Here is an 11,199-nt window from a genome sequence, read left to right as displayed (position 1 = left end):
AAAGAGTAGTGGTGAAAAGTTTTTTGTTTCATTTTTATTAAGAAGCAGCATTTGTGATGCTTTGCAGACTTTTGAAGGCAACACCAACTATGACACACCTGAACTGCGGACTTTTGAGCCTGTGTCGACAAGATTCATCCGTGTCTACCCTGAGAGAGCCACACACGGGGGGCTGGGGCTGCGGATGGAGCTGCTGGGCTGTGAACTCGAAGGTAATTGCTCTGCTAGAGATGAGTGCACTTTATTATTTTCATAAATACATTCTCCACTTGGACTAGTGCTGTGTCTGCACAGGCAGCACATCAGGCTCTCACTTCCATAACTGCCATTAGTGCTGTGTCTTAGCCTAATCAGTTCCTTCTCTGCAGACATTTGAATATGCCCAAGGCACAAGTATTATTCTTTCTCCCATTCCTGTTTTGAATCACAGTGATATTCTCCACATGGTTTTCTTTTCCCTTAAGCAGCCCTATGATTACACTTTCGAGAAGCATAGAGCCATTAGGAGACAATAAAGACAGGAACTTATATTTTGTGTTACTATGATACAGCCCTGGAAAAGATGTTTTCCGAGAATGCAGAGGGAGCTTTGCACTAAACAGAGCAATTAAGTCCCTTGCTCCTTCAAAGGATGTCAAAGTCACACAAGACAGTATGGTGGGCAAAAATTACTTGGCTGGCCAGGCTCTATGCTGCTCCTTTTCTGGGGAGAGAGGGGGCCTTTTTGTTCCTTATAAAACTTTAATTTTGCAAGAGTATGTAGGAGATGAAAAAACAAGAAAAGCAAAGTTTAGACATTTATCCCTGGACTGTGACAAGAATTCAGGCTTTGATTCTTGCTTTATAAACAACAATTATTTAACTTCATAGATAACTACAGATAACATGATATGAATTTGAATATGGATGACGGCATAGTGGCATGGCTTATAAATCACACAGCTTAACAATACATAGAATAACAAACCATGTTATTCAGGGTTTCCTATGATACCTCACATAGAAGGAGCCGAGCAGGCTCCCAAAATGAATAGCACCAACTGCTCTGCCTCCATTTCTTTCTCACCATTTCTCCCCCAAGGCGGAAGAGTGGGAGGCATTAGCTGTGAGAACTGATGAGTTCTGTGTTGTTTTTAGTGAAGGCCAGATTGAATAAGTGTGTTTTTACTTGGCCCGGAAAGTGGGGAGGTTGGAAATACTTCTAAGTTCCTGCAGGAAGTCCTCATTTCCTGTGGGAATACTTTGTTCCTGCAAACTATTGTGCTACTTGCTCAGAAAAAAGAAAATCCAGCACCTGCCTTATGTAAATTCACAACCTGCAGGACAAGTCCTTCATCCATCCAGCTCTCGTAGCCATCTAGAAGTGGGTCAGTGGATCACCTTACCAGAACACATTGCTCAGTGAGATGGAACAAAACAAAAAGGGAGACTGACCAGGCAAAACACCCTTACTTTTAGGCAAACTGCAGCAGCAACTATAATTTTTCCCCAGGGAACATCTGCTTGCATTTGTATTCCCACTGTGGTGTACTTTCGAAGGGTGCTCAACTGTAGATCACCCATGGACAGGTGAGGTGAATTCCCATTTACCTGTGGGAGAAGCATAATAAGAAAACTTTGTTGTATAACTATATCTTAGGGAGAGAGTTGAATGAAGAGAAGTCGCTTGAGATTTACTGAGCAGGAGAGGAGTTGAGATGAGAAAAGAAGCATGGAGGTAGTCATAGACAGGAGTAAAAATCAGGTCTCCAGCAGTAATGAGCAGAGGGAAGCTTTGTGTGCTCAAAGCATCCCAGGGGGCTTATATGAAATGATGGCAGAGATGTAGGCAATCTTTAGGTTACACAGGGGCAAAAAGATCAAGATAAGAAGCTTAACTTGGTGTAGAAAGCCAGAATGAGCTCCCAGAGGAGTTTTTTAAGAGATGTGGGAAACAGAAATTCTGCATAATTCATAATAGGTACAGAACTGTTTCTTTAACTAGGGCTAGATTGTACCTGTAAAGCATAGGTTGGGATCCTGAAGAGCCATATTTCATCCCAGAATATGGCTGCTTCAGAAACTACCATCCCTCCTGAGTTTTTCAGGCCAAGATGTCAGTGCACAAGATCTTATGTGGCTAGCAGGCTCTGGGGTCAGCAGAAGAGCAAAGAAGAATCCAAGGAAGGGATGCATTATTGTATAGTTTATAATGAGAGTAAAACATTGTTAATGAAAATAACAGTAGGTGAGAACGAACAAAAGCCTGGATCTCATTCCCAGAGGGGTTACCTTAAGCCAGAGAACTATTACTTGCAGCATAAAACATAAACCTAAACATAACACCAAGGATCTGTATTGTGATTTTCCAGATGTGGTGTGTTTTGCAGATACTGGGGTATAGATACGTTTTCTGGCACCTTGCACAAATCTCAAGCTTTTAACTGCAATAGCAAAGGTCAGAATTTTACTGGTTATGCAGCAGCTACTGGGAAGTCATCCCCAATGAGAAGCAGGCAGGTGGCCGGGAGGGATGACTGACATCACTGGTGTCTTATTTATAACTTCAACAAAAACAAAATAAACTCCTTCCAAATCTCCTCATTGAGCATGAAGTGATTCTACACCAAACTGCCTTCCTGTCACTGTTACCAGGAATATACTCAGGTATTTCCTGTCTTACATGTACTCTGCAGAGAGGTTTCTTCAGCAAACTGGTGAGTGCTGGAGAATTGCTACCTTGACCATGCACCTCTCTTGCTCCTCTGTTAAGGTCCATTCACAGGCACTTTGGCCTGCAATGAAATTATGGGGTTTCAATCCCTCCTCAAGCTTTCTGTTCTGCTTTGTCAGATGTTCGCTCTTCATTGGTAGAAACAACAAGTGAATTGACAGCCCAGGGCTTTGCTGCTCAGCTCAGCCCTTGAGCTCAGATACAGCAGAACACCTTGGCACAAGGAGGTAGAACAGATACGTCCTATTGGAAAGAAATACTAACTAACCTGCAAAGTAGAGCTGCTCCTTTCCTCAGCTATAACACGTGAAGACAGCATATGGTGCTCATTAAACTGTTACTGCCAATTGCATGCTGATTCTCCAGCACATTTTAACTGAACAACTGGGTTTTGTTTCAGCTCCTACCGCTGTCCCTACTGTTTCTGAAGGCAAACCTGTGGATGAGTGCGATGATGACCAGGCAAACTGCCACAGTGGCACAGGTGATGACTACCAACTGACAGGTGCAGAAACCATCCTCATTCCATTGCAGCTTCACTGTAGCTCATATCCATCACCAGTTACCAGCTAAACGTTTTCACTGATTTAATCACTCAACATAAGTGGGCATTGGTATGCAGTTCGTATTGTCAGTGCTGTCAAAACATAGGCATCTGCCTTTTACATATGACAATACTTTTGATTGTTTCCTCAGCTATGTAATTTTTGAAGCAAATAATAGTGACTAGCTGGAAGAGAGGGCAATTTCTTTGAGCAGGAATTGTGTCTAATCAAATGTCCTAATCAAACTTTCTCTTATTATGAAAAAAGCTGGACAACCTTTTGAGGTTTATTGTCTGAGACTGAAGAACTCAAAATGAAATATTGTTTAGGTTCAAGATACATATACACATCCATACCTAAAATTTAGTACAGGACTCAAATCTCGGCCCCAAACCTTTCCCAGACAGAAACAAAGCACATTTGTTTCATCAAAGCATGCTCACACATATACAGCCAGAAATATTTCCATGAGCTTCCTTACCAACACTGCATTACAGTCCCACAGGGCCTAATGTTCTTCAAGCTGCCATCACTAGTAGAAAACTAGGAGAGGACAGACATAAGATGGTCTGCATCTGGAAGGGAGGAAGCTTGGTAGTTTTCATGTTTTTCCACTTTTGCAGCTGCTACTGCACCATTATGTTTTTGATCTCTTCTTGGAGGTCACTTGCTCTACAAATCTCTGGGACTGTTTGATGAGATCTTCCTGTAGCAAATCTATACGTTTACAGTAATTGAGCTTATTTTTGGACACAGCAACACAATTTATTTCATTGCTGCTCCCTGGAGTGCTTATCTAATAAATGTGTATTGCTTTGTACATCCATGATATAAAATAGCATTAAAATCAGGCAGTATCTGTCCAAGTGGACATTGGGAAACCTAAAGCAAGAGACTGGCTTTTTGGAAGCAGCCAAGTAGAACATCCACCAGCAGATAGAAATGAAAGTGCAGTTTCAGCATCAAACCCTTTTTGGGCTTTGCCAGTGTCTCCTGTAAATGAATGTTGCAAATCATAAATTGAAAAACAATTCTTGAGCGGAAAAGATACTGCACAGTCACTGTCACTGCTTTTCAAATCAGTGTCCCAGGTGAATTTTGCTCTTTTTGGAAACAGCCATACAGGGAGTCTGATAAAATAGTCTATATTGTGTTAAGGTAGCTTTAGAAAATTTTCAGTGTTACTAAACATTGTAATGTTTTGGTTTTTTTCTGAAAGCAGTGAGCCAGGTCAGGAATTGCTGGGTCTTGCTGCAAAGCCCTACTCTGGGGACTGGCTTGCAAAGCCTAGCAGGTAGAGACATATTTCACATAGATGGAGGTTGTGTGAGGGGAAGGAGACAGATCTTAGCAAGCACCTTCCCTGTTCACTCATAGTCTCTGCACTGCAGGGAGCTTGGGACTGCATCCCACATGTCTCTAAGGGAAAGCTTATTGAGTAGAAGAAACTCCCTCTGGCAGTTTTTTGCAGGTTGTGCTTTGGGAGCAGTTTATAATCTCTAAGACAAGGAAGCAGTCACCAGCCTTCCTGAGCACCAGCTCATTTGGGAATCTGAACCTATTTCGGTACTAAAATTGAAAATTACTACATTGCCCTTCTACGAAAGTGCAGACATTGAAGTATAATTCACTACTACACCACCTAGAAACCCTGAGCAGTGCATGTCCAGTTGTTCTGGACACTGTAGAAACATTGCACTGCACATATGATGTTACTTAAAATGCTAAAATGTGCAGAAGTTATTTTACTAATGATTGCATTGTAAACATTCTTTTCTTCCTCTAAAATGCATGGAAGGAAAGTATGTAAGTTTTGTGGCCCATAAAGGACATCAGGGCTGTGCAGAGAAGACTTCATCAGGGTCTTACTCTCTTATCCACTACCAGAGTGTGGTGTCTGCATCCTCATGAATGCCAGTTAGAGTCACTTCCCTGATAGCACTTGCACATATGTGAATATCACAGTGAAGCCTCCCTTGCAATTAACTGTAATTGTGCTGTAGGCCAGATTCCTTCCTGCTCTATTTGGACCCCATACAGAGCTACTCTATTTGTGTGGCTTATAGCATTTCCCATCAGATCATTCTCACAAACATAAAGCTGATATAGCTTGGGCATTCATTCCCATTGGAAGTCATCATAGTCATCCCTTCTATAACGTTTTAAGCATTTGCTTGCTGGAGAAAAGAGAAGCCATTGACTGGTAATCAGCACCCCACTGCGCATTTATAATTGTGCTAATTTACTTTTTGTTTCCTTTATCAATATGAAGCTTGCTTTAAAAAGTCAAGTATTTTAAATATGTCAATTAGTGAGCTTAGGAGAAGGCCATGACCCCACTCACCCTTTGTTCATCTGCTTGAAGAAGAGAAAGGGGAAGTTCTTAATTTCTCCTGCTCTTTGAGACAGAAGTGAAACCTACCTTAGCCTACAGCCAGGCTGTATTCAGGCTTCCCATGCAGCTCTCTTGTGAGCTGGTCCCACAGCACAGCTAGGAAACAATGCAGAGGAGGGACCCAGCATAGCAGAGGATGAAGGACCTCATGTCCGTTATAAGAGATAGAATATGTCAGGGGTGAATGCATAAACTGGTAACTGTTAGGAGGTGCTGCAGAGATCAGTCACTGAAGCCCCATGTGATTTGGAGAAAACTAGTGTCTATAAAAGAAGGATGGCCACAGGGACATGGTGAGGATTGATTAGCTCGTGTTTGCAAGGACTACAAAGATATGCAGCTTTATTTAATGCCAAGTTCTTGTTTTCTTTTTTCATAAAGGAAACCAGATCTTTAATGTCATGTTTTCGTGCTTAAGCTCACATACTCAGTTACCTACATGTCTAATAAAGATGGTAATATTTCAGATTTATATATAGGATATTCCTAATGACTGCTGTGTCCTTTGTTGTGTCTCATGTATCATGATATGCATAATTTCTTTTTCAGGTGGTACTACAGTGCTGAATACAGAAAAGCCAACAGTAATAGACAATACATTACAACCAGGTAAAAAAATACATATTTTTTTTTTCTTACTAAAAACATAATAAATTCCATACCCAAATTTCAAACCAGAGACAAAATAATGAATTGCAGCACTTCCTGACTTACCATTCCCTAAAAGTCTCTGAAGTAAAGAAGCATCTGGTCTCTCAGCTCTGTACAGTAAATATTGTATTCCTTTCATCCACATGTAGACACAGCAGAGAACAAGATTTCCTTCTGCATCAGCAAATGCCAAACGCTGACAAAATTAAACTAACTTCATCACACAGTGCACTATGTTTAAATGTGGCATGTCAGTGACACGAAGTGTGTTTGCAAACTCCAGGAAAACAAAAACAGAGTCACACAGGCCCACTCACTATTTGTATCCATGGTTTTAGAAGAGTAAGACAAGTAAAGTTTGCCAGTTTTCTCCACCAGGGAGCTGGCAGTTTTACAATATTGTTTTCTGGCAAGTTTTCTCAAAATGGGGTTACATAAACTGCTACCATGAACTTGAAAAGGGAAAAAACAAGTTGTCACTGGCAGTAGGTCTTTTTTACTTAATCAATACAATAACTAGCAGCTTTTAAAATACTTATTTTGCTGCTTTCACAGCTTTCATACTATTTTTTTAATATCCTGTACAATTTACTGGGAGTGTGGGAGAGGATAGATTTGGGCAAAAAACCCAAACTCCAAAAACTATGAGCACTAGTTTAAAATCCTTTGCATTAATATTTGTGGAGCAGTAAAGAGGTCAGTTTTCAGTTACTCCCATTTCCTCTATTAAAGTACAGTCAGGAACAGTCTTGCAAGTGATTTATTAACAGGGTGGGTAAGTGTTTAGCATTGTTCCCTCAACCACGTGACACAATTTGCTCTTGCTTCAAGTAAAGAAAAAAAAAAAAAGGAACTAATAATGCAAAAGTTTCCTAAAGAAACCTGATTAAGAGATAGAAGTTACTTATTTCAGACATTCTTCCCACTCTGAGCCTCTGTGTTCTGATATTGCACAGGCAAATGCTTTCACTCCCTTCAAAATTTGTCCCCAGGGTCATTTGTTTGGCTTAGTCAGCACACACACTGTTTCTAGCTCTGCCCTGGCTTTATGAGCAGAGGCAGATGGTGGAGTGCTGGTGCAGTTCAGAAATGATCTTGTAGCTTTCTGTTTTCCTGAAATGAAGGAAAATTTTTAGGTTTTATAACTATCTTCTTGCATTTAAAGAAATTGCAAATTCCTAACATGCCTCTGTGCAACAGTTTTCTGCCCTCTTCCCCAGTGCCAGTTCCATTTGCAGGTTGTGCTTAATACCTTGGGCTTGGGTGGGACTCTCCAGTAACAGATGGACTGTTTCTGCCAGAGATTAAGAAACCCTCATTTTCTCTCCTTAATTCCCTCTTGCACCACCTTCACTTACTCTGTGATGAGCCAAGTTTTTTCTCTACTGAAGGGGTTTCTGAGTTCCCTTCAGAGCATGCCAATCTTACTTCCCTGCATTGTGCTGGTAGGAACTGTTTCCTTCCAGGGAATAAGGGACAAGTTCACATCCCAAACTTCAGGCTCCCACATGGCAGCACATTACAAAGATCATAGATAGAGATCAGTCAGATGCTAATAAATAAGAATAAGTTTTCCAGAGTCTCCATCTTCAGACATAAAGGTTTCCAGCTGCTTCATAATCCCTCACTGAAAAACTGCCAGAAAGCTCCCAGAATGGAGCAGGGAGATTACCCTCAGCATGGGGAAACCCCTCCTGGCACGTAGGTGGTGTAAGCATTTCCTTCTGCTGAATGGGCACAGCTGGACCGGGCTGGCACAGTGAAGCACATCAGGGCAAGGGACCATGCAGAAGGAACGCTACAGCAGCCGCAAATAATGTAGTTTAAACTGGCCCTGAAGTTACAGAGCTGCTCAGGGACCCCCTGGTCCTCAGCTGGGTGAAGATCAGTGCACTCCAGGTCTTTGCGCTGTTCTCAAGCTAAAAAAGGTATGAATTTAACACGTTAAGGGCTCAGCATTCAGCTTCAGCCTTAATTCCCTCTTAGGGCTGGTTTACCTTAAGATGCTAATACTCCCTGAGCTCCAATCCAAAGAGCTATTGCAGGTCAGTTGCAGGATGCAGGCTCCAGCAGGCAACCCTGCATGAGCTACACCACACCAGTGCTGGCCACAGCAGCTTGTGCCATGTTGGCTGGGGCAGAGGGTTACCAGCCCTCTCAGTAGCAGCACCTGCCATGGCACAGGTATTCTGCAATAGGTGCTAACACCATCCATGTATTGATGTCCTGCTGCCTGCATTCAAGCCTGCAATCACCCCTAATCTTGTTATCCCAGACTAATATGTTTGTGTGTGTCAAAGCCTGAGATTATCCCATTCCAACCAGCTTTCATACACTATGGAAACGGTTAAGAGCAAATAGCTGGAAAGCCTCTGTGTATAAAATAGCTTTCCATCAAGGAGACTTTTACAGTTCATTTCAAGGGGACTGAATTGAAAGAAAATAAAAAATAATAATGATTTCAAACTGCTAAAAATATTTAAAGTTTTGGATTTTATTTTATTTTTTTTAAGAAAGGATCTACTTTGCTCCTCAGACTTAAAAAGATGCCTGTACCGAATCTGTTTGTCAAGGTAAATACCTTTCAGGTCAGTCCTAAGACTCACCAACATTTAGTCTTTTTGAAAACATCTCTTTCTATTCCAAAGGACTAATTGAAATGCTTGACTCTTAGCTATTTACATACAGAGCAAGCTGTTTATTTACATGATGTGCTCTCAGCATGTAAGCTCAATCCTTTGTAAAGCAGACTGTTCAAGAAGTATCTTGATTTTCATGAATGTAATAGCTATTTCAGAAAAATATTATTAAGAAATCATTTAAAGACAGAATAGACCTGAGTTTCATTTACAGTGGAACAACGTTGCATCAACAAAGGGATATTAAAGCAGTTTAAATTATCATTTACTATCTTTTAAGATAATTCTGTGCTGCCAGCATAGGTGGTATAAAAAAGGTGAAATGCAAATATAATCAGACCCAATATACTACTTTGAAGTGGTCCAAATTATGTTTGTAATTTCTCATTTTAATGTTGATTTACCCTTTGGCAAAAGCATCCTATAGAGAATTTTCATAGCATCTTTAATACCATCATGCTCCTTCTTGCCTTTTGTTGGAAGAGTTATAAAAATATGTCAAAGTCTGTGGGCTATGAAAGATTAATGAACTTGCAAGAAACTCACTCAACTAGATTGTCAAATGACTTTCTTGTTCGTGAACAGTAATGGTTCCAGCTGTGAGCAAGATGTGGTCAAGAAGTACAGCTGTTGGTTATTCTTTGAGAGGATAAATCTGCTTTAATTCAGTATCACGTACCCTACATTTTGAAAAAGCCATATGGGATTTCGTCACACCTCCCTCTCAGATTCTCATTTGAACCTCTGCTATTTGGTTACATAATAGCTAGCTTTCTTCATCCTCTTGATACACACAAGCCCAGAGATCAATCACCTATTGGCAGGAGAATTATCCTAGCAGGGGAATGGCCCAGCGCTATTTGTCCCTATTTTCCTTCCACCAGAGCTGCCAAGCTAGAGTTCAAGGACAAAGAGGACAGATTGCCTGTACCTTACTGTGAGCTACTGAGCTCCCAGGGACCTTTAATAGAAATGTTCTGTCTTGCTGGGGCAGATCCCTTTTCTGTATGACTAATTAACCTATCCTGATGCTACAAGTGTCTATTATTAATTGGCTAACAGGTCTATTTTTCCTTTTTATGGGTCCCTGAGAGAAGCATTGGAAGAGACAGAACAGACAATAAGATGTAGCATGTTTAAGGAGCCCATAACATAAGAGCACTCTGAAATGCCTTGCCTTTGACCTTCAATACTGTAGCTGTGATTGTCTAAGGAATATACTAACACAATCACTTTTAAGAAAACAATAGTAGCCTAGTAAGAAATAGCTGAGAGCAGGTTACTGGTCAAACTCTGCTCAATTTCAAGGGATTCTCGTGCATAGAAAAAAGTTCATTTTTATGCTACAGCCATCTGGGAGTCCAAACCCAAAGGAACACAGGCATGGCCAAAGCATATCAGACTTAGGCTGTTTGCCAATTTCCTGGACTATATATTTCAAATGAAAGTGTCAGAAATTCTTTATTAGATGGTGCTGTGAAATTTAGCTCTGCTTTGAAACTCTCCTCCTAATCTCAATGTTCAGAACTGGCTTCAAACCTTGGAGAAAAAGGCTTTTGTCACTCCCCACACTTTAGAATTAACAATTAAATTCTGGATATTTTCCGTATCCATTTCAATGTCCATTTCTCTTTGAATTATGTTCAGCCTTAGCAGGATTTCAGGGAAGCAAGTATCATTCACATCATATGAGAATTTTTTTCCTTTAATCCACATTGAACTTCACTGGCTGTCTCACAGTTCTCAGGCTATGAAATGAAGAAAACAGAATATTGTCATCTTCCTTCTCTGAATTCTTCACCCATTTACTTACTTCTTCTGTGTTTTCTGCTATTTATTTTTATTCAGAGTTGAACAATACCAGTCCTTTCAATCTCTTTGTCCTGTATGCTCATTTATGCTGTGTGGTAACTTCAGATGGATGTGATCTATCTACCACTGTTCTCCTTTCTTTTCCTTTGAATACCACACAGGCTATCCCTAGCTTTGCATTTTATAATCCTTCAGGATTAATAAGATTAATTTTGTTTTAAGTTTTCCAAGACCTTTCTAAAGTTCTGTTTCATGGCTCTGATGTCAAAGCCATGCAATATAGCTCTCCCTAGGCCTCCTGGAAAATGAAAGACTATTTTTCACAAATTTTAAACCCTTTAATTCATTTCAATATCACTCTGTTTCTTTAAAAAACTCCCCTTGATTTTCAGATGTCTCCTTTTGGGCAAGATGCCTTTGATCATGTCCCCATTGTCGGGGGGG

The 11,199-nt window shown here is 40.6% G+C and overlaps 1 protein-coding gene across 3 annotated transcripts in view; it reads left to right on the top strand.

Annotated features, from left to right (window-relative positions):
- NRP1 (neuropilin 1) overlaps positions 1-11,199 on the top strand; it is a 110,502-nt gene that overhangs the window by 87,838 nt on the left and 11,465 nt on the right. For 2 of the 3 annotated variants that reach the window (XM_010006981.1, XM_010006980.1), the window contains exons 10-12: positions 68-212; positions 3,114-3,197; positions 6,203-6,262. In XM_010006981.1, coding sequence (XP_010005283.1) covers positions 68-212; positions 3,114-3,197; positions 6,203-6,262 — 289 coding nt within the window. Of the gene's footprint in view, positions 1-67; positions 213-3,113; positions 3,219-6,202; positions 6,263-11,199 lie in introns of all 3 variants that reach the window. The other variant, XM_010006979.1, reaches the window with a different exon arrangement.

This window comes from Chaetura pelagica, unplaced genomic scaffold (genome assembly GCF_000747805.2).
Source record: "Chaetura pelagica isolate M959 unplaced genomic scaffold, ChaPel_1.0 scaffold17, whole genome shotgun sequence".
NCBI lineage: Eukaryota > Metazoa > Chordata > Aves > Apodiformes > Apodidae > Chaetura > Chaetura pelagica.
This window is presented reverse-complemented; position numbering and strand designations above follow the sequence as displayed.